Here is a 22,334-nt window from a genome sequence, read left to right on the forward strand (position 1 = left end):
AAGGAATTGCAAGGGCCGCAGGGGGAGGGGGACACTTCAGTCAGACAGCAACACAGAGGGAAATAGCTATATCATGGCCCACAGCAAGACCGTGTCAGAGGGCCTGTGAGGGGTGCTGGTGAGGGAAAGACAGAGCCAGCCCCCCACCTTCACCTCTGGGAATCTGAGTTCTGCTGCTTACAACAGCATCTTGGACAAATGAGAACCCACTTTCCTGTACATGTGTATGGAATTCCAGAGCGTAACCATCCAGACTAGAATCTGTACTGAAGAACAACTCAGGAAACGAAAGCCTTCCAGTGGAACTCACTGACTCCCTGTGCCCCTGCGGGGTAGCGTGAAGCAGCCCTGTGAGGCGGCCAGGGCGGTACGTCTTTGAGAGGTGGGCGGTATGTCATGCGTCTCTCCCATGGAGCAGCAGACATAAAATATGGCCCCCATGCAAGCAACAAAACTGCCAGGCAACCGAGGACCTTAGCCGGCCAAGATCTCATTCGTAAACGAGAAGGAAAGCAAGACATTGGCCAGCTCTGCAAGTATTACTCAAGGGAGGACTCCAAATGGGGCAAGAGCCCTAAATGGTCACATCTACACACAGCGGGAAAACCCAAATAATAGCTACAGGGAGATCTCTAAAAAGCACAACAACACGGGCAATCATAAAGACCAAGAAGATACTATTTCCAGGGAACAGACTCAGACTCAAGCATTAAACCCCACAAACAATACATTAAATTTCCAAGAAATAATCTAAAATAAATAAATGTATCAAATATAAGGTGCATATTGGTGCTAATGGAAACACACTAACAGGGAAGGAAGGGGGCATGAGGAGTACACCAGGAATAGATTTATTATGTTAAGGTTATAAGTTAACGATTGTTCATATGCTACACATCGTTGTGATTGTCAGCTGTGTGGTGTAAGATATGTGTGGTAACCACTAAGACACTGCACAGGAAAATAAAACACTTAGAAGAAAAAAAAAGGAGGAAAAGGAAAGCGGAGGCCGTTAAATACAAACACAAACCAAAAAATCAAAGAAGGTCAAAAACAAACATCAAAAGGAAGGAGGTACACATTTTGTTTTCACAACACCTTACAGGTAAATGCTGTAAACACCCCAGAACACCTTACAGGTAAATGCTGTAAACACCCCAGAACACCTTACAGGTAAATACTGTAAACACCCCAGAACACCTTACAGGTAAATACTGTAAACACCCCAGAACACCTTACAGGTAAATGCTGTAAACACCCCAGAACACCTTACAGGTAAATGCTGTAAACACCCCAGAACACCTTACAGGTAAATACTGTAAACACCCCAGAACACATTACAGGTAAATACTGTAAACACCCCAGAACACCTTACAGGTAAATGCTGTAAACACCCCAGAACACCTTACAGGTAAATGCTGTAAACACCCCAGAACACCTTACAGGTAAATGCTGTAAACACCCCAGAACACCTTACAGGTAAATACTGTAAACACCCCAGAACACCTTACAGGTAAATACTGTAAACACCCCAGAACACCTTACAGGTAAATGCTGTAAACACCCCAGAACACCTTACAGGTAAATACTGTAAACACCCCAGAACACCTTACAGGTAAATACTGTAAACACCCCAGAACACCTTACAGGTAAATGCTGTAAACACCCCAGAACACCTTACAGGTAAATACTGTAAACACCCCAGAACACCTTACAGGTAAATGCTGTAAACACCCCAGAACACCTTACAGGTAAATACTGTAAACACCCCAGAACACCTTACAGGTAAATGCTGTAAACACCCCAGAACACCTTACAGGTAAATGCTGTAAACACCCCAGAACACCTTACAGGTAAATACTGTAAACACCCCAGAACACCTTACAGGTAAATACTGTAAACACCCCAGAACACCTTACAGGTAAATACTGTAAACACCCCAGAACACCTTACAGGTAAATGCTGTAAACACCCCAGAACACCTTACAGGTAAATGCTGTAAACACCCCAGAACACCTTACAGGTAAATACTGTAAACATCCCAGAACACCTTACAGGTAAATACTGTAAACACCCCGTGCATAAGAAACATAACTCAAGCAAAAGGACAGGGGTTGAAAACAAAAGGATGTAGAAACACATTGTATGAAAACAGCAACAGCAAAAACCAGATCCACAGGCTTACAGCAACGCTCATCCCAAGGGCTAAAGGTGGACATTACATAATAATAAAAGGGTTAATCCAGTAAGATGATTTTATAAATATTTACATACCTAACAGCAATACACTAAAATACATGAAAAAGGAAGAGTAGACAACTCCACAATAATCGTGAGGCACTTCAACACACCATTTAAAATTATATATCCAAGCCACGGTCACTGACTCGATCACGACTTACAGTGACCCTGTTTAGTATTTGTGAGGCTGTAAATCTCTATAGGAGCAGAAAGCCTCATTTTTCCCCATGGTGTCACTGGTAGGATTGAATCATTAACCTCTGAAGTCCAAGGGTTAATCGGCAATGCCACTGGGCTCCTTGAAATTAGACAAAGAACCTTTCAAAAAAGTATCACTAAAAATACTAACTTTATTTTATTTATTTTTACATATTTATTTATTTATTTATCATTTTACTAGGGGCTCATACAACTCTTATCACAATCCATACATACATCAATTGCGTAAAGCACATCTGTACATTCATTGCCCTCGTCATTCTCAAAACATTTGCTCGCCACTTAAGCCCCTGACATCAGCTCCTCATTTTTCCCCTCCCTCCCACTCTCCCCTCCATTATGAGCCCTTGATAAGTTATAAATTATTATTTTGTCATATCTTACCCTGTCCGATGTCTCCCTTCACCCACTTGTCTATTGTCTGTCCCCCAGGGAGGAGGTCACATGTAGATCCTTGTAATCGGTTCCCTCTTTCCAACCCACTCTCCTTCTACCCTCCCAGTATCGCCACTCACACCACTGGACCTGAAGGGATCATCTGCCCTGGATTCCCTGTGTTTCTAGTTCCTATCTGTACCAGTGTCCATCCTCTGGTCTAGCCAGACTTGCAAGGTAGAATTTGGATCATGATAGTGGGGCAGGGAAGAAGCATTTAGGAACTAGAGGAAAGTTGTGTTTTTCATAATTGCTACATTACACCTTTACTAGCTCATTTGCTCCCGTAAGACCCCTATGCAAAGGGATCTCCAGTGGCCGACAAATGGACTTTGGGTCTCCACTCCGCACTCCCTCCCTCATTCATTATGGTAAGATTTTTTTGTTCTGATGATGCCTGATACCTGATCCTTTCGACACCTTGTGATTGCACAGGCTAGTGTGCTTCTTCCATGTGAGCTTTGTTGCTTCTGAGCTAGATGGCCGCTTGTTTACCTTCAAGCCTTTAAGACCCCAGACGCTATACCATTTGATAGCTGGGCACCATCAGCTTTCTTCGCCACATTTGCTTATGCACCCATTTGTCATCAGCGAGCGTATCATGGAGTTGTACATCCAATGATATTATTTTTTTTCTTTGATGCCTGATAACTGATCCCTGTGGTGCCTCGTGATCACACAGGCTGGTGTGTATTTCCATGTGGGCTTTGTTGCTTCCGAACTAGATGACTGCTTGTTTACCTTCATGCCTTTAAGACCCCAGTCACTATATCTTTTGATAGCCAGGCACCATCAGCTTTCTTCACCACATTTGCGTACTCACCCGTTTTGTCTTCAGCGGTGTGTAGGGAAGGTGAGCATCATAGAACGCCAATTTAATAGAAGAAAGTATTTTTGCACTGAGGGAGTACTTGAGTGGAGGCCTAATGTTCTTCTGCTACCTTAATACTAAACCTATAAATATAGGCACATAGAATCTATAAGCCAAACGAACCTAATGGGCATATACAGAACACTTTGCTCAGCATCAACACAGTACCTGCGCTTCTCCACCATATCCGGAGCGTTTCCCAGGAGAGACTACATGTTAGAGCACAAACCAAGTCTCAACAAATGTCAAATGACTAAAGTAATTCAGCACCACCTCTGACCCTTAAAGTATGAAGCTGGAAACCAACAACAGAAAAAGTAAAGGAAACAAAAACTAACAGAGAAATTAAATTGGGTGATAGAAGTAATCAAAAGTGAAATTTAAAGATTCCTAGAATAAAATGAAAATGCAACATATTAAAACCTTTGAGGCACAGCAAATCAGTACTCAGAGGAAAGTTTGTAGCAATAAATGGCTACATGGAACACCTTTGTGCCCAAATCATCAACCTATATCAACAATGGTACAAAGAAAAAAATAAAGGAAATGATAAAGAGCAAGGTAGAACTAAACTAAATAGAAACTAAATAGAAAAACAACAGAATAAATAATAAAACCACAAGATGGATCCTTGAAAGGATCAGTAAAATAGACAAACCACTTGCTAGGCTGCTAAAAAATAAAATAAAAACAGAAGAAGAAAATAATCAGACCAAGAAATGAAATTAGGAAGAAGGAAAAGAAAGGAAAACAAGACAATTATAAATTATTAAGTATTTTAGGGATATTAAGACTGAAATGTATAATTTGTAATATAATAAAAAACTAAAAAAAGAAGAAATGAAATTAGTGACATAACTGACCCAATAGAGAATAAAGAAGATAAAAATGGATTACTATAAATTATTCTACACCAATGAATATGAAAATCTAAATCAAATAGAAAAATTACTAACATAGAAGTAGGAAGTTTAAAAGACCCACGAGAAAAGAAGAAATTAAAGATGTTAAAAACAAAACAAATAACAAAAAAACAGGCTCCACTGGAGAATTCTTCCAAACATTCAGAAAAGACTCAACCCAAATCCTACTCAATCCCTTCAAAAATTAAGAAGCGGAAGGAAGACTACCAAATTCATTCTATGAAGACAGTATAACTGTTACTGTAACCAGGCAAAGGCATCGCACATTCATTATAGACAAGTATTCCTTACAGACAAAGATGTAAACATTTTCAACAGAATTCTAGCCTGAACACTTTACAGAAAAGTGACCTCAAAAATCATAGCATCAAGTGGGATTGATATCAAGATTACAAAGTTAGTTCAATAACAGAATTATCTAACAATGTAACCCCCATAAGCATAAAACAAGAATCACATATATATGATCAAATCATTTGATGCACAAAAAGCATTTGATAAAATCCAAACGTTTCCTGGTTATAAACTCTCACCAAAATAGGAATAGGAGGATACTTTATCAACATAAAGGTCATATATGTAAAATCAATGGCCAATATTATGTGCAGAGGAGAAAGGCCGAGAGCATTCTCTTTGAGAATAGCAACAAGGCAAGGATGCTCATGATCTTACTTCACATTGTACTGCACGTCTGCGGCAGAGCTGAGCAAGAGAAAAGGCAAATAAATATAGTGAGATGCCAATTGTATCCAAAGCAATCTACAGACACAATGCAATCCCAATACAAATCCCAACTATATTCTTATTGAAATGGCAAAACTAATGGCCAACTTCACATGCAAAGGAAACAAGCCCTGAGCAGCTAGAGTAACACTGAGGAAAAAAGGACAAAGCAGGAGGCCTCCTGCTCCCTGGAAACCATCACCCAAACAGCCTGGTTCTGAGTTCAGTGATCGACACAGATCATGGACGGATGGAAATGAGAACTCCGAATTCAACCCTGTCATCTATGCACAAGTGCTTTCCAACCAGGGTCAACGTGCCATTCAGTGGTGCAGAACAGTCTCTCGCAAAACGGTGCTGGCAAAACTGGAAAGTCACCTGCAGGAAAATGAAACCGAGCCTGCACCCCTCACCAGGCACAGAAACCAACCCAAACCCAGCAGGTTAAAACCATAACGCTCTGGGAAGAAAACACAGGGAGAACAAACACCACGGGACCTGATCTTTTGTCAACACAAATATTACAACAAACGTTGCAAATAGATGAAGACAGAAATAGACCAAAGGGACCTCATTAAGAAGCCTTTATTAGAAGAGTAAATAGACACACTTACCATCTGGAAAAAAAAAATCTTGGGAGAAGCCTTAACCAAGGGTCTAATTTTTAAAATCTAGAAAACCCTAACAACAAAAAGAACAACCACAAAATGGGCAAAGGGCATGAACAGAACACGTTCACTAAAAAGGACATGCAAGTAGCCAATAGATGTATAAAAATATGTTCATGGTGCTTAGAGGCCATAGAGAGATACAGACCAAACTCCAAGGAGACAGCCACTCCCCTGCTGTTTGGTGAGTCATCAAGTCAGCTCCTACACATAGCAGCCATGTGTACATTAGAACGAAACACCTTCCAGTCTTGCCACAGACCCGCCATTGCCATCCACCATTGTTGCAGTCATTGTATCAATCCATCTTGCCATGGGCCGCCCTACTTTCCCCCATCTTGCCCCTTTACCAAGCAGGACGTCCTCCTCTAGGGACTGGTCTCTCCTGCGTGTCCAAAGTACATGAGGCAAAGTTTCACCACCCTTGCCTCCGAGGAGCCTTGTGACTGCAATTCTTCCAGGACAGATCTGTTTGTTCTTTCAGCAGTCATGGTACCTTCAATATTCCTCACCAGCACCATACTTCAAACGCTTCCATTTTATATTGGTCTTCCTTATTCAATGTTTAACTTTCACATGCATGTGAGGCAACTGAAGACACCCTGACTTAGGTCAGGCTTACTTTAGCCCTCAAAGTAACACCCCCCTTTTTTTCCCCAATACTGCAATTTCCCCAATTATTGTGCAGCAGATTTGCCTAATGCAATGCATTGCTTAATCTCTTAGCTGCTTCTTCTATGAAGATTGCAGACCAAAGCGAGATGAAATCCTGGACAATTTCAATCTTATTATGAAGGCTGCAATCCTTGATCTTCATCAGTAAGTGCCTCAAGTCTCCTTAATTTCAGCAAGGTTGTGTCATCTTCATATTGTAGGTTGTTAATAAGCCTTCCTCCAATCCTGACGCTGCATTCTTCTTCATATAATCTAGCTTCTCTGATTATTTGCTCAGTATGTTGACTGAATAAATATGGTGAGAGGATACAACCCTGATGCACAACTTTCCCGATTTTAAACCATGCAGTAATTCTTACACAACCTCCTCGTAAGCATTGTACAGGTTCCACACGAGCACAATGAAGCTTCTTCCCAAGGTGATACATAGTTTGTTATGATCTGCACACTCAAATGTCTTGGCGTAGTCAATGAAACACAAGGAAACTTTTTGGTATTCTCTGCTTTCATCCATGCTCCATCTGACGTCAGCAATGATATCCCTTATTCTATGTTCTCTTCTGAATCCAGCCTGAACTGGCAGCTCCCTGTCAAGGTATTGCTGCAATCGTTATTGGATGATCTTCAGCAAACTTTTACTTCATGTGATATCAATGATATTGTTCTATAACTTGAGCATTGTGTTGGGTCACCTCTTCTTTGATAAGGCAGTTCTTCCTCAGTCATATTTCCAGCGCCTTCCAACCCGAGTGTTGTTCTATATATTTATTTGCATAGTGTCATTTCCTGGCACTATCTCTGACGATGCTCTACTTCTTTTCACTAGTTTTCCAGTAACTGGAAATGTTTCGATTTTATCCCTAGGGTTTTTAGATATCGCCTCACCCTGGGCTAAAACAGCACAAATGCAAACAAAACAAAACAAAACAAAAAACCACCACCCCAGATAACAACACATCTTAGCAAGGATGTAGGAAGTCCTTTATCCATTGCTGGCGGGACTGTACACTAGAACAACCATTATAGGAAATGGTATCCTGCCTCCTCAAACACAGAAACAGAACTGCCCTGTGAGCCAGTAATCCTACTCTTAAGTATATGTCCTATTAGCCCAAAGATAATGACATGGACGGACATCAATCCACCACTGCTTCACTCACAATAGCGAATAAATAGAAACAACTGAAGGGCCCATTAATGGATGAGTGGATAAGTAAGTTGTACATACACACCTGTACAATGCACTACTACACAATCATAAAGAGTCATAATGAGTCTGCAAACATAACCTAGGTAGATCTGGAGAGCATAATACTAAAGGAAATAAGTCAAGCATCAAAGGACAAATACTGCAATGCACCCTCTTTCATACGAGTACAAGGCGTGATGTTGGCGTGTCAGGAGGGGAACATACATTTATGAGAACAGTGGCACTGAATGCGGAGGAAGGTTAAAACAAGTGTCTGATACAAGTGAACCTGGGCACTGAACGGAGTGCAGAAAGTCAATCACAAAAGGACACCTATTATACGAGACCACTACTCTAAAAAGTCAAGGCAAGGCTGCACACAGATAGAAACACACTTTGACAGTTACCAGGCCTGAGAGGGGAGGATGGGAAAATCACCAAGTAAAGCGTAGGCAGACATTGACATGGGAGAAAAAGAAGGCAACATTCAGGAAGAAAGAGTTCAGGACAACACGCCCAAGGCCAAAGAAGACACCGACAGGTGCATGTGCGTAATAGGTCACATGCAAAATCCTTCACTAACAATCAAGAGGACAATGATTTATGAGTGGTTCCAGAGGTAGATATGCAAGATAAACGGGTATAAAATACAGAAGTATAACTACGAGTGGAACTAAAGCTTTGCCAGAGGATAGTTTTATATACTTATTTGCACAAGTGTCCGATCTCTCCAGGTCGGTAGAACACACAGGGGGCAAAAGTCTAAAAGCTTTTGAGTCATAGCTAAGCATGGGGGCTTAGGTCCATAGCCTAAGAGGACATCTAGGTCAACTGGGACAACATGTACATAAAGACAATGGTCTACATAGATCCCCGAAACCCCCTTTTCAGAAAACAAATTACTTAGTCCCCTACTGACAATGAAACACTTTTGTAATGTAGCTCATAACCCAGGTTAAAGTGTAGGTATCTGCTTTGCAGCCCTCTTTAGACTGTTCCAGCACCCCAGGGGGCAGTACCACCCACTTTAGGAAACACCAGTCTACATCCTCCTTTGGTGAGTAGCGTTGGGTCTTCAAAGTCTGTGAATGGCCAGTTACGATGCAATTATTGGCCTCTCTCTGCCTGGAGCAAAGATGAGTGAAGAAAACCATAGACTCAAGGAAACAATTAGTCCAAATGCCATGAGGACCACAGCTTCCTTGAGCCCAACACCAGAAGAGCTAGATGCTACCTGACTTCCAAGTCGTCTGCTCCAGTGGGGATCAGAAGAGAAGTTCCTGGATGGAGCAGGAGGAAAACATAGGACAAAACTCAAAAGCATAAAGGAGCTCAGAGAAAAGACAAGTCTATAGCAGCCACAATCTCACCTAGCCTGAGATTAGAAGAAACCAATGGCACCTGACCTCCACCACAGACCATTCTGACCGATGCCACAGTGAATACTTCCAGATACAACGAGAGACAAATATGGAGCAGAACTAAAATGCTTTTTAAAAAAAAATTCAGACAAGTGGGAACAGTAGAGAACAGAGGTCTCCCTGAGACTAACATGCTTTACTTGAAGCTGCGCCTGACCCCTGACCTTGCCTTTTATATGAGTCAGCAGAGTAGCACACAAGATGAATGATGTTCTCTGTGAGATTGGTCCCCTACTTAAAAACCATCAGTCTGGGACCAAAAGGTCTACAATGAGCCAATTACTCAAAATCAAAGATGAGCAGATCAGGGGGCAGGGAAAAGGACCTGGACTAGCGAGGGAACACGGAGAACTCAAAAGAGAATGGGGACACCGTGCCATGAATGTAGCTAATGCCACTGAACAGTTTGTGTGGAAACTGGCAAAGGAGGATCTAACCCGTTGGGTAAGCATCCACCAAATGCTCAATCAACTGTGACTGAGGGGAAACAAAGGGGTGAACATAAGAGTACATCAGGTTCCTATCCATTCAGGAACAAACTGTTCAGAATATGAGCAGAGTCCGCCATAGAATTTTGGTTTTTTTTGCCCCCAGAAGCTGTGGTTACTAGGAGAGTCTCGTTATCAGACACAGCACTGCCTCCTCTAATCACACTCATGTTAGAGGGAGCTGGCACAAGGTAAAAGTCAGGCATCAGCTCATGGGAAAACACGAAGCATAAAAGAGAAGACAATGATAAATGCAGGCACCATGTTTGGATGAGATATGGAAAAACCGCAAGGATGGACCTGGAAAAGGCATGAAGTGTTTATTGGTCACCCCCATGGTGGGCCATGGTGGACCTCTTGCCGCCCCTGTAAGACTAGGGTTTGATTCCCAGCTGACGCCCCTCAGGCACAGTCGCACCGGATCTGCCGGTGGAGGCTTGTATGTTGCTCTGACATGGAACAGCTTTCATTGATGCCTCCGGACAAAGCTGAACGAGGAGGCAAGGCCTGGCCATTGACTTCTAAACACTGCCAATGAAAACCCTATGGGTCCTAAGAGTCCGATTGGCAACCCGTCACGGGGATGGCGCAGGACTGAGCAGCATCCCACACTTCTGTGCCTGAGGCAGGGCCAACTCAACTGCATGTAACAGTCACGTTGTGGTTGTTCAGTGCCGTCGAGTCTGTTCCAACTCACAGCCACCCGCGCACAACAGCGCGCACTACCGCCTGCGCCCACATCATCCTCTCAATTGTTCCACTGTTGCAGCCTCTCCGTCAATGCAAGTTGTCACGGGCCTTCCTCTTTCTCTGTCCCTCTACTTTACTAAGCTTGATGTCCTCCTCCGGGACTGGTGTCTCTTGGTATCAATAATAAGATATAATGTTAAATTATATGTCTAATTTTTAAAATTAATAACATAAATTACCATGTATAAATATATCATATATTATTATATCTGAGTTATATATTATATATAATTATATCAGCATATATTTTATATGATCTATATTATGTGGTAACATGTTATTATATATTATATATAATTACGATTATCAGAACATAGGTATATTATATATCATAATATATTATTACACTACAACAGCAACAGCAATAATAACACTAATGATCCTCTTCCCATGCGGCTAATTTCTTTGGGAGAAAAGGCAGGGCGTTCTGGCGGTCATTTATGAAGACAAGTGAAGGTGGGACTGGGAGCTGGGGGAAAGGGAGGATGGAAAATGTGGGCAGAATGACCCCAAATCCCATCATGGAACTCGCTGTCCGAGGAAGCCTACCAGTGATGGCGGGTCTGGTATCTTCTGGGCTGCACCTGACTGCCAGGGGGTTATTGTCATGAAATCCAAGCTACCCCGCCTTCCCAGAGAGGGAAGAAGAAACAAATTCTGCCTGGATCCAAGAGGAATGGAGGAGACAGCCTAGAGTTTAAAGACACACACCACGAATTCCCCGAGCATAACAAAGCCTCCCACACACGGGACTCCTGGCCACTGGTTACTCTATTCCCTCTTGCTCAGATCTGCATACCTCTCAGCAACCTGGCACTTAAACATCACAGAACAATGAGCTCGGCCTGCCTGTCTGTGCATATTTATAACATAGGACGACTTCAGAGCAAACTGGGAATACTTTGGGGAGAGAATCATGAACCCACTCCTCTGCCCTAAAGAAGCCCGCCTTGGTCTTTGACTAAGAGTAAAATGACTAAACTGTAGCATAGAGACAGGCAGCCCTGGTGGCTGGTAGTACCGTGGTTACTCATTGGGCTGCCACCTGTAAGGTCAGCAGTTCGAAACCACCAGTAGAAAGAAGAGGCTTTCTACTCCTATCAAGAGTTACAGTCTCAGCAACCACAGGGGCAGTTCTACCCTGCCCCACAGGGTCATGGTGAGTCAGATCCCCTATGACTTTCTGAAAACAAAGCCACATCCATGCTTCCACACCCAACTCTCTTATTCACTGCCCCCAGTCAATTCCCACACCTAGTTGCTACTCGTTAGAATCATAGCTGTAGGGTGGCTATGATTTCAACTCATAGCAGAGGAGAACTAACTACGCCATAGGATTTTCAAGGCCACACATCTTCACAGAAACAGACTGCCTCATCTTTCTCTCTTGGATCAGTGGGTGGGTTCGAACCACAAACCTTGCTGTTAGCAGTCCAACTGGCGATCTACTTCTGAAAAAAAAACCAAACAACCCTGCACCACCACGGCTTCTTGATCATGAGGGGGATTTCAAATATTTCTTTTGACTGACTGATGATTCAACTCCCTCTCTGTGCCTTGTACACAAGAGACAACTGCTGGAGATATGAGCCACGCAGCCCTGGACCACAGTGCACCTGTGCACAGGGATAACATGTTCCCGTGCGAACTGGAAGGCCCAGAAGAAAGGCAAGGCGTTCTACTTCTGGAAACCAGCCATCACACACCTACCGACACACATGGGTCACAGTCAACTCTGTGATAAATGGGGTGGCTCTCCCCCAGGCTACTACAGGGCCCTGGGGCCAAGTCTGCTGGGTCTTATTGCCAAGTGAGAGTGTGTGGTGGGAGATGGGGCATGTCCTAGACCTCCACAGGTGTCCCCTCCATTTCATTAGGTGGCAGCAACCAGAGTCGTCCAGAATCATGCCAGCTTTGTTCCCCTTGGTGGGGAGATCATCTTTTCTTTTCCTGTTGACCTTGATCTAAATCTCTGCATTCAGATGAGGTTGGTGAAAAAAAAAAAAAAAAAAAGAAAAGACGATAATTCTCAGAGTCTATGATATTTGGGAGCAAGGAGGCCTGGTGGGGTAGTAGGCTACGAGTTGGGCTGCTAACTGCAAGGTCAGCAGTTCAAACCTACAAGCCGCTCCTTAAGAGAAAGATGAGGCTTTCAGCTCATGTAAACATTTGCCATCTCAGAAAACCCACAGGCATAGTTCTACTCTGTCCTATAAGTCAACTAGATGGCCGAGTGTGAAAACAGATTGGGAAGAGAAGGCCCTGGGGGTGACCAGTCTCCAGGGAGGCCTACAGGGATGGCAAGGGGCCAAGGGGCTGAGATCAACCCCCTCACTGCAGTTGGTGAGAGTGGACCAGGGCGCTCAGGGACCCTCACTCATGTCAAAGGCCACCCAATCTGAGGACTTAGTTGTACTGGGAAAATGACAGAGGAATTGCTTGGTTTTCTTAGGACAGAAAATGCAGTGTTTCGGGATTCAGTATAGAAAAAACTAATTAAACAGACACTAATGAGGCTCCTTAATGCGACCGCACAGTCACCTCTTGAGTACAAGAGTGATGTGTGATCAAGGAGAGGAAGAAGGTGCAGCAGCAATAACCTATCTCCAACAACAACAAAAGCGTTCAACACCGCGATCCCTGAGCAACGCCGTGCTCACGCGCACGGAGCTATTTTTTTTGCTGTCTTCTGCTGCCGGTGGTCAACTGTACACGGGATAATTCACTATGGCCCGTGAACAACACATTAACAGGACTGCTTGGTAGTTTGCCTTTCCTTCAAAGAAGAAACCCCGGGCGGTCACAGGCACTGTGGTTGTAATGCAAGCCTGGCCCTGTGTAAGAGAGCCGTTCATCGCCATGGCGGCAGAGCAAGCTGCAGGTGCGCAGGGATGTGGAGCACTGACCTGGCCGGTGGGATCTGAACCTGAACCTGAATCTGAGCGGCCGTGTCCCCGAGGGTACTCGTGCGCAAGGCCAAGGCCTCAGCTGTCCTCCTTCCAAGCCCAGCACGTGCACATTGGTCTTCAAAGGAACCTGAGAATCTTGTCTGTTCAAGAATGCGTCTGCAAATCTCAGAGGACTCTTACAGATGCCAGCTGGGTTTGTAATGAGGCTCCGGATGGAGGCAGTGAGTCTGGGAGGGAATGGTTTCGTGACCTCAGGCGAAGCCTCTCATGTCTCTGGTCTCAAGTTGCTAAGGGGACGGAATCAGATGAACGGCATTCAGACTTCACACCGGCACACTTTCTTCAAATCAGTCTCTCCAGCACACATGCCATGTCAAACCAGCCCTTCAGGAGGCTTGCTGTGGGGGTGGCCCTGCCCGATTTGCTCCCCCACCCCTCCATGGGCCTCCAGGCTTAACGTTGGCTGTCTAGTCACTACTGGAGTGGTGGATGCCTCGCTGGCTGCTGTGGGGTCAATTCTTTCTCTTGGCGAACCCACGTGGGTCAGAGTACAACTGTGCTCCATGGGCTTTTCAATGGCCGTCTTGGAAGTAGGTCACCAGATTTGTTTTCTGAGGAGTCCCGGTCGGACTTGAATCTCCAGCCTTTGGGTCAGCAGCTAAGAGCATTAACTGCTAATGCAACTCAGATATGGTTCCCTGTGGTTGGCTGCCCAGTGAGCCCATGGATCAGGGCGACCCGGTGCACCACTGAATGAAGCACTGTGCCATCCCCGTGATCACTAGTGAGTCAGCCTACTGGGATCCAAAGGATTTTCCCTGGCTGGATTTTGGAAGTATCACTCCAGGCCTTTCTGCCTTGCTCATCTTAGTATGGAAACTCTGCTGAAGCCTCTTCAGCATCATGACAACAAACTAAAACTCACTGTATCCAGTTGGGGCTGACTTACAGAGACCTCCATGGGGCAGGGTAGAATTGCCCCTGAGAGTTTCCAAGACTGAAACTCTCTAAGTCTCTCATCCTTTCTCCTGAGAGATGGCTGGTGGTTTCAAACGACCAACTTTGCAGTTAGCAGCCCTTTCCTGCTGACCCAGTTTCCTTCTGTATCCAGCAGGGGGGCTAAAGGCCCAGGGTAGTTCAATGGAGACCATGTCCTGGCCTACTGGTCTACTAAAACAGTGGGAGGTGGGGTGGGTGCTGACTGACCCATTGATCACTGGTATTACGACCACGATTTTGGAATCCTTATAGCAGCGACCATGTTGCATTCGGGACATCTCTGGGTTGGCACCAGAGGCCAACCAGGAAAGTGGAAAGGGAGGGAAAAAAGGAAAATTCCCACACTGCTCCCCATTGGAGGCAGTACGGTTTTAAGTTTCACATGAGTCTGCACCCTGCTGGAGCCCACACGCCGGGAACTTGGAGCCTCCCTCAGGCCTCCTCTGGCAAGCAGGGTCTCTGATCCGAGGACCCAGATTGCTGGCCGAGTCTTCCCTGTCCCGACCCAGGCCTCACTCTGCAGTCCTGAGCCACAGCTGAGGGAAGGCAGGGCTCCTGGAGGGAGACCACTGCCAGGCGCCTCTTGTACCTGAACGTGTTTTGACTGGGAACAAAGCAGAGTAAAACACAGCCCGGGAGCAGACATTCGCCACAGTCAAACTGGCTTCCAGTTTTGATCCCAAATGGGAACCTTCCAAGTGGTTTCACATTTGGCCAAATGGGGTTTTTCGGTTTCTTCAGTTTTCCTCCTTTACTTATGAAAGGATGCAGACCTGAAAGGACCCCTGGGCACTGGTCGGTTCTCAGGAAATCACACTGCTGCCTTGCCTGTAATTGAATCTGAAGCTATCTGATTAAACCCTCCTCTCAGTCTGAGAGCGCTCCGGAAATGAACGGGAAAGGAGGAACAATCACTTTGGGCATTCTGCGTTTTAGGATTGAATTTTGAAACAAAACAAGAAAAAGTTTGAGATGTTCAGCCTCTAATGAGGTCAGGTTTGCTGTTCCTGGGAGAAATGCCAGCTACGCGGCTGCAGAGCCTGCTGGAAATGTTAGCAGCAGGGAAGCTTCTGCTCAAGTCATTGTCAATGAACCATTAGGTCCCTGCAGTTCCTGGAGGGGGTTATTCTCTGATTTGTGAAAAACAAACAAACAAGCTCACCAAGCTCCCTGAGGTCCCTGGGGCCACACACACAGCTTTCCTGGAACTTCTGAGAGGACATATGACATGAGGTCTGGGACCCAGCCCAAAAGAGTCAGCGAGCACTCACCAACCCAATTCTGTTCTTTCAAAAAAAATAGGTTCCACTTTAGAAACCCAAATGGGTCATCTCAGATGGAGAACCATGACCCCATACTGCTGGAGGCAATAGAGAACTTGTAGTTGGGAACAGTAGCGTTGATTGTGACTCATAGCAATGTTATGGGACAGAACAGAACTACCCCCTAGAGTTTTCTTGGCCGTGGTCTGTAAGGGAGTGAGCCCTAGTGGGCTCCTAACTGGATGTTGTGTGGTTTGGACCCACCAGCCATTCCGCAAGAGAAATACATGATGGCCTGCTTCATTACGATTTACAGCCTTGAAAGCCCACAGGGGCAGTTCTTGGTGACCTTAGTGGCTAAGGTAATGGCATAAGGTCTAAGAACGGGTATTGACTTGACAGTATCCAGTTTGGTTTGGTTTCTGGTGATGTTTACGGGAGCAGATCACCAGATGCTGTAGCCCAAAGAGCAACTGTTGGGTTAGAATTACTGATATCTTGGTTAGTTGCTGAGGGCTTAATTGCTGCTTCCCCAAGGCTCTTTTGAGTCTGCCAAGAAAGTGAGATCTCAGGAACATCACCCAAGGTATGCTAACTCAGTGGGGGTTTATGTATGGGTATCCCTCTTGTAGAACTTGGCTACCACTAGACTCTCTGTACCTTGCAAAATACTTGGTATATCAGCATAAAAATACTTACTCACTGAATAAATGAAGTTAACAAGTGTTTTTTAAAAAATAGTATATTTCTCTAAATATGGATTCTCAACTAAATGCTCGACTAGTCCCTTCTAGATTTGACTGTGATGATCAGGTTTTGTGTCGAATTGGCTGGGTCAGGATTCTCAGTGCTCAGTAATCAATCCCCCATGACCTGCTCTAGCACAATGAAGCCACAGTCAATCACTTGTAAGAAAACTAGGGAGGGATGCAATACTATTCCTCAGATCACAGCTCTGGGGCAATCCATTGAAAGAAAGTTTCCTCGGGTGTTTATCCTGCTTCTCATGCAAGTGGATGTTGTGGAAAAGTTTGCTTGCTTTTTGCTGAGTCTGGATCCTGCATCGGACTCATCATCTTTTGACTTAAGTCAGCAGCTTGCATATTGCCTGCAAATTCTGGAAGTCACCAGCGGCCTGTCATCTGACCTGTCAATCGTGGACTCATTTGCCCCTGCAGCCACTAGCCTGGTGATTTCCTACTGCTCTTGGGTTCATCAGGAGAAGCTTCCAGCCTAACATCTGACCCATAGACTTAGAACAGGCCTGGTCTTGGAATTGTCCAACTCTTCAACTATGGGAGTCATTTTCTTGATATAAATTCTCACACACACACGCACACGCACACACAGAGTCACTACTTTTGCTTCTCTAGTGAATCTTACTTAAGGTAGACCCCATAACTTCCCCCTAGAGATCTATTGAAAGAAACACTACTGACTCTAGTTGCCAAATTTAACATGTAGGGATTTTTAAGTGGCTGTGGGCTAGGACTCCCAATTTCAAGATTTTGCTTCAGTCACCTGTGCTTCTGACCCTCTTCACCTGCTCAAAGATATCTACTCATGTGACCTTTGCAGCTGTTGACTGTCCTTTGAAAGGGCAGGGGATAGGTGGGGCTTTAGGGATTTCTGTCTTCAGATACCAGACAAGGCTGTGCCACTTCCGGGTCTTTGAAAACCTGAATGGGAAGAAATGTTGTCAAATTCTCAGACTTCTAGATAACCCTTTTGTGCAGCTGTTCACAGTGTTTGCTGAAGCCCCAAGGACATGCACAATGTCTGAGGGCCTCACTTCAGGTCACCACCTAGACTGCTCTGTGTGCCTCCCTCCACAGAACCACTTACTGCAAGTTGGTTTCACCCTATGATTTCGATGCTCCTCAACACCCTTCATTCCACTGGCTCTGCCCTCTCATCCACAGACGCATCTGTCTATGGGCTGAGTGCTACAGAGCCTGAACACGCTCGCTGCTCTCATACGAGGGGCTCTGCAGACACACACCCTTCCCCAGAGCTAGTATAATGAGGGGGAACTTATTTGGGTTTGGTCTCTGGGGAGCAAAACAAAAAGCCCCCTAATCCCTGAGCAGCTTTTTTTTTTTTTTTGCACTGCGTAAACACCTACTAGAAGTGTCCTTGCACCTTCCCAAACACATAGGCACTTGTGTGCCCTGGTAAAAATAGCTGTGTGCATACGTGGGCGCCATCTGGGACGATGCCATTTCTCAGATAACTGAATCGTCTGTCTGTTAGCTCCACTGGCCCATAAACTCGGCAAGTAAGAATGCGTCTCCTCTCCGCTGTGATTCCCCAGTGCCCAATCTGCAGTTTCTCTGAGTCTATAGTGATTCGTTCAAGGTACAGCACTATAGTACAAAAGGAGGCGGTGGCACTTAGCAATGAGAGGCTGCCCGGATCCCTTCTCACAAGTTCCATTTTATGATTGAGACAAAATATGTCTTATGTTCATTGTGGTTTTGTGAGTGAACGAGGCAGGAAGATGAGAGACTTGGAGATGAAGAGGCCCCACGGCTAGGAACCATTCAGACAAAGACCCACAGTAAAGCACATGGAGATACACCTTTACATACATACACACATATACATCGACACACACACACATATACATAAATACATATAGAGAGATATAGGCCAAAAAAAGCACTGCTATGAAGTCATAGAAACCTGTATTAAAAATATGGGGATGTGAAGCTATTGCTTCTCAACAAAGCCTCCATCTATAGGTCTGTATACCTGGGCTGGGGAAGTTTCCATCTCACTACACTTTCCCCCAAGAATTCTGCCCTCTTCGCTCGCTTTACACCACATTGCAATGGCCGGGTGGGCATCCTCACAGGAACTCAACTAGTCTTCGTTTGAACATTCCTGAAGAGTCCAGGGAATCAAGAGAAGCCTAAAGGGGCAGCTCCAAGATGTAAGATGAGTGGGGGTCAAGTTTCCCAAAGCAATTTTCACAGGTCAGACTTTGCTTCCCTGGAAGAATGAGGTGACAGGAAAAAAATTTCTCATTCCTTGACTCAACTTTCCTGAACTTTTTCTCACCCTCCATTTTCATTTTTTAAAACTTTTTCATACTCAGTCCCTGTGATTGTCCTTTGGAGAAATTCTATCAATGACCCCTTTGAATCCCCCCCCAAACAGTTACCATAACCTTCTGAGCAAATCTTTCTGCCTTGAATTCAACAAGCCCAGCAGGTGCCCTCCCTTGAAAGCCGCTGTTTTAATTGGATCTTGTATTTGAAGTCACCCTAGTGAGGTGAAAGGAGCCCTGAGGGAAGCAGGGACCATAAGTCAGGCTGCTACCCATAAGGCCAGCTCCTCCAGGGAAGAAAGAGGAGGCTGTCTGCACCCATAAAGATTTAGTTCTACTCTGCGCCATAGGGTTGCTATGCGTTAGAATCCAACCCAGGGCAGTGGTTTTTATTTTTGATGGGTGGCAACGCTGCCAACCTCCTTTGTCTCAAATGATAAACTCTTTCCTGAAGCCGCTCATCATGAATAGGACTGTTTTAATGTGCCTGGGGTGGCTTTCCAAGGAGCCCTGGTGGCGCAGTGGTTATGCCTTGGGCTGCCAACTGCTAAATCACCACTTTGAAACCACCAACTGCTTCCCAGGAGAAAGCTTGGTTTTCTGGTGGCTCTCACTGAAACGTCTGTCAGGAAGCCTGCCGTCTCAAGTTTCCTCATTGCACGCAGGACCTCACAGTGGGAGAGCAGTGGGAGGACAGCAGTTGGAGATCTGGAAAAGAGATGCCACCTACAAAAGGAAGCCATGGATCTCCAGGCAGCACCCTGGCTGGGTGAGGCTCTGTGGTGACATGTGAGACAAATGTACACTGTAGTCCATTGTCATCGGTGGATTCGGGGTCTTTGTTTGGTCTCGCAACCCCTGCAGCGGGGAAAGAGTTATTTTTCAAAGTTTTGAACTCTTTAAAAAGGGCTCTACTGGCTCTCTGCTCCTCCTCGTGCGACAGACAGCCGTCTCTCCCATTCCCGTGCAATCCCAGCCGCGTCCCCGAGACACGATGGTGAAGGTTGGAGTGAACGGATTCGGCTGCATCGGGCGCCTGGTCACCAGGGCTGCTTTCACTTCTGGCAAAGTGGACATTGTTGCCATCAATGACCCCTTCATTGATCTGAACTACATGGTCTACATGTTCCAGTATGATTCCACCCACGGCAAGTTCAAGGGCACCGTCAAGGCTGAGGATGGGAAGCTTGTTGTCAATGGGAAGGCCATCTCCATCTTTCAGGAGCGAGATCCCGCCAACATCAAGTGGGGTGAGGACGGTGCCGAGTATGTCGTGGAGTCCACCGGTGTCTTCACCACCATGGAGAAGGCCGGGGCTCACTTGAAGGGCGGTGCCAAGAGGGTGATCATCTCTGCCCCTTCTGCCGATGCCCCCATGTGTGTGATGGGCGTGAACCACGAGAAGTACGACAACTCCCTCAAGATTGTCAGCAATGCCTCCTGCACCACCAACTGCTTAGCCCCCCGGCCAAGGTCATCCATGACAATTTTGGCATTGTGGAAGGACTCATGACCACAGTCCATGCCATCACTGTCACCCAGAAGACCATGGACGGCCCCTCTGGGAAACTCAGGCGTGATGGCCATGGGGCTGCCCAGAACATCATCCCTGCATCTACTGGCGCTGCCAAGGCTGTGGGCAAGGTCATCCCGGAGATGAATGGGAAACTGACTGACATGATCTTCCGTGTCCCCACCCCCAATGTGTCCGTCGTGGATCTCACCTGCCGCCTGGAGAAAGCTGCCAAGTACGATGACATCAAGAATGCGGTGAAGCAGGCGGCCGGTGGTCCCTTAAAGGGCATCCTGGGCTACACCGAGGACCAGGTTGTCTCCTGTGACTTCAACAGTGACACCCACTCTTCCACCTTTGATGCTGGGGCTGGCATTGCCCTCAACGACCGCTTTGTCAAGCTCATTTCCTGGTATGACAATGAATTTGGCTACAGCAACAGGGTGGTGGACCTCATGGTCCACATGGCCTCCAAGGAGTAAGAGCCCCCCTGGACCAGCAGCCCCAGAAACAGCCCTAGAGGAAGAGAGGCTCTCAGTTGCTGGGGAGTCTTTGCCCCCAATTCAATCCCTTAACATAGTGAGAATATAACATCGGAACCCCCTGAAGGAAGGAGAGGGGCTTAGAGAGCCCGACCTTGTTATGCACCATCAATAAAGTACACTGTACCTTAAAAAAAAAAAGGGCTCTACTTGGTTCCGGCAAGATGGTGACACACAGCAGAGAGTAACACACAGCAGAGAGGCTCTGAAGGAATCAGTGCAGTAGAGAGCCACTGAGAGGGAAATTCTACTCTTTCAGGTCACAGGAGGAGCATCCTGAAGATATGTAGACACAGATCCACTAGGTTTTGAAGAGCTGTGGCCTTTTTGGTTTTCCACTGCGGAAGCTGGCTGGGGCTTAGCCTTAGGCCCACCACAGTCTTGGCCAGCCCAAGGGCTTTATCTCAACACAACACCAGCTTACAGCTGCCTTTGGGCAGGGTTTAAACCTCTCCAGCCCCACAGTCAAGCGATCAGGGCTCAGCTGTTTTTTTTTTTACTTTTTCCTCTCTCTCTCTTATCTCTTTCCTGCCACAGTCTCTGGGATTTTTGTTTCTTTTTCTTTTCTTTCCATTCACATGCCACTACCGGCCTCAAGGCCATTCCCCTCTACCTAGGGCAACTATGCCCACCCTGCACCCAGCTAGGGGAGCTCTGGATTGCCCAACCTCTGTGAACTTACATGCAGCTAGGGAAATCCTGCTTGCCTTCAGCTCCACCCAAAATGGCTTGGGGATCTCCTCTTCAAATAGCAGGGAGAATTCCCGCCTACCCTCCAAGGCCCTTTAAGCTGCTGGGGGAAGTCCTGTCTGCCCTTTCCTCCACTCAGTTGGGGAATCCTCTGACCACTTTCCATTGTGCTCCATGTGACTGGGGGAGCTGCTGCCAATCATTATTGGCCCTATATGTGGCTAAGGGAACTTCCTCCCACCTGACACAGTGCTTCATGTGACAATAAGGAAGCTCCGCCAGCCCTCTCCAGTGCTCCACACTGTGGCAGGCTCCTCCACCTGACCCTACACTGTGATCTTCCCAACTAGGGCAATTCCACCTGCCATCACGGTACTGTAGACCAAAGCAGCCCCCACCCCACTGCCTTCTGAGGCACTCCAAGCCACCATGGGCTACCCCACCATGGCTTCCTGTGAGATCATCCAGTGCAGTGCCATCCTTGGGTCTCACAACCACCCAACAATTGTCCCGTGAGAGGACCATCCAACTTTCCCTCCAAATAACAGAATACTGGTTGGCTAGGGAAAGAGTGAAACCACAGGAGGAAAAAGCAGTGTCCCAACCCCACAGTGCAGTTAGATGTAGGCAGTTTGAAGAAGCATTGCTACAAGTCTCCCAAAGAGACAGCTCAGTGCTCTTTGACTCTCTATAAATTGGTGCCTGGTCCCTCTAAGACCACATGCAAACAGCAACCAGCACAACAACAACCTCAATTAAAAAAC

At 46.0% G+C, this 22,334-nt stretch overlaps 1 protein-coding gene and 1 pseudogene across 1 annotated transcript in view; one reads left to right on the top strand and one right to left on the bottom strand.

The window, feature by feature from the left end:
- Nucleotides 1–22,334, bottom strand: part of SUSD4 (sushi domain containing 4) — a 198,797-nt gene that overhangs the window by 26,358 nt on the left and 150,105 nt on the right. The window contains exon 5 of the mRNA XM_075542656.1: nt 7,641–7,646. Within this exon, the coding sequence (XP_075398771.1) occupies nt 7,641–7,646 (6 nt within the window). The remainder of the gene's footprint in view (nt 1–7,640; nt 7,647–22,334) is intronic.
- LOC142437402 (glyceraldehyde-3-phosphate dehydrogenase-like) lies at nt 19,820–20,823 on the top strand (annotated as a pseudogene).

Source organism: Tenrec ecaudatus, chromosome 1 (genome assembly GCF_050624435.1).
Source record: "Tenrec ecaudatus isolate mTenEca1 chromosome 1, mTenEca1.hap1, whole genome shotgun sequence".
Taxonomy (NCBI): domain Eukaryota; kingdom Metazoa; phylum Chordata; class Mammalia; order Afrosoricida; family Tenrecidae; genus Tenrec; species Tenrec ecaudatus.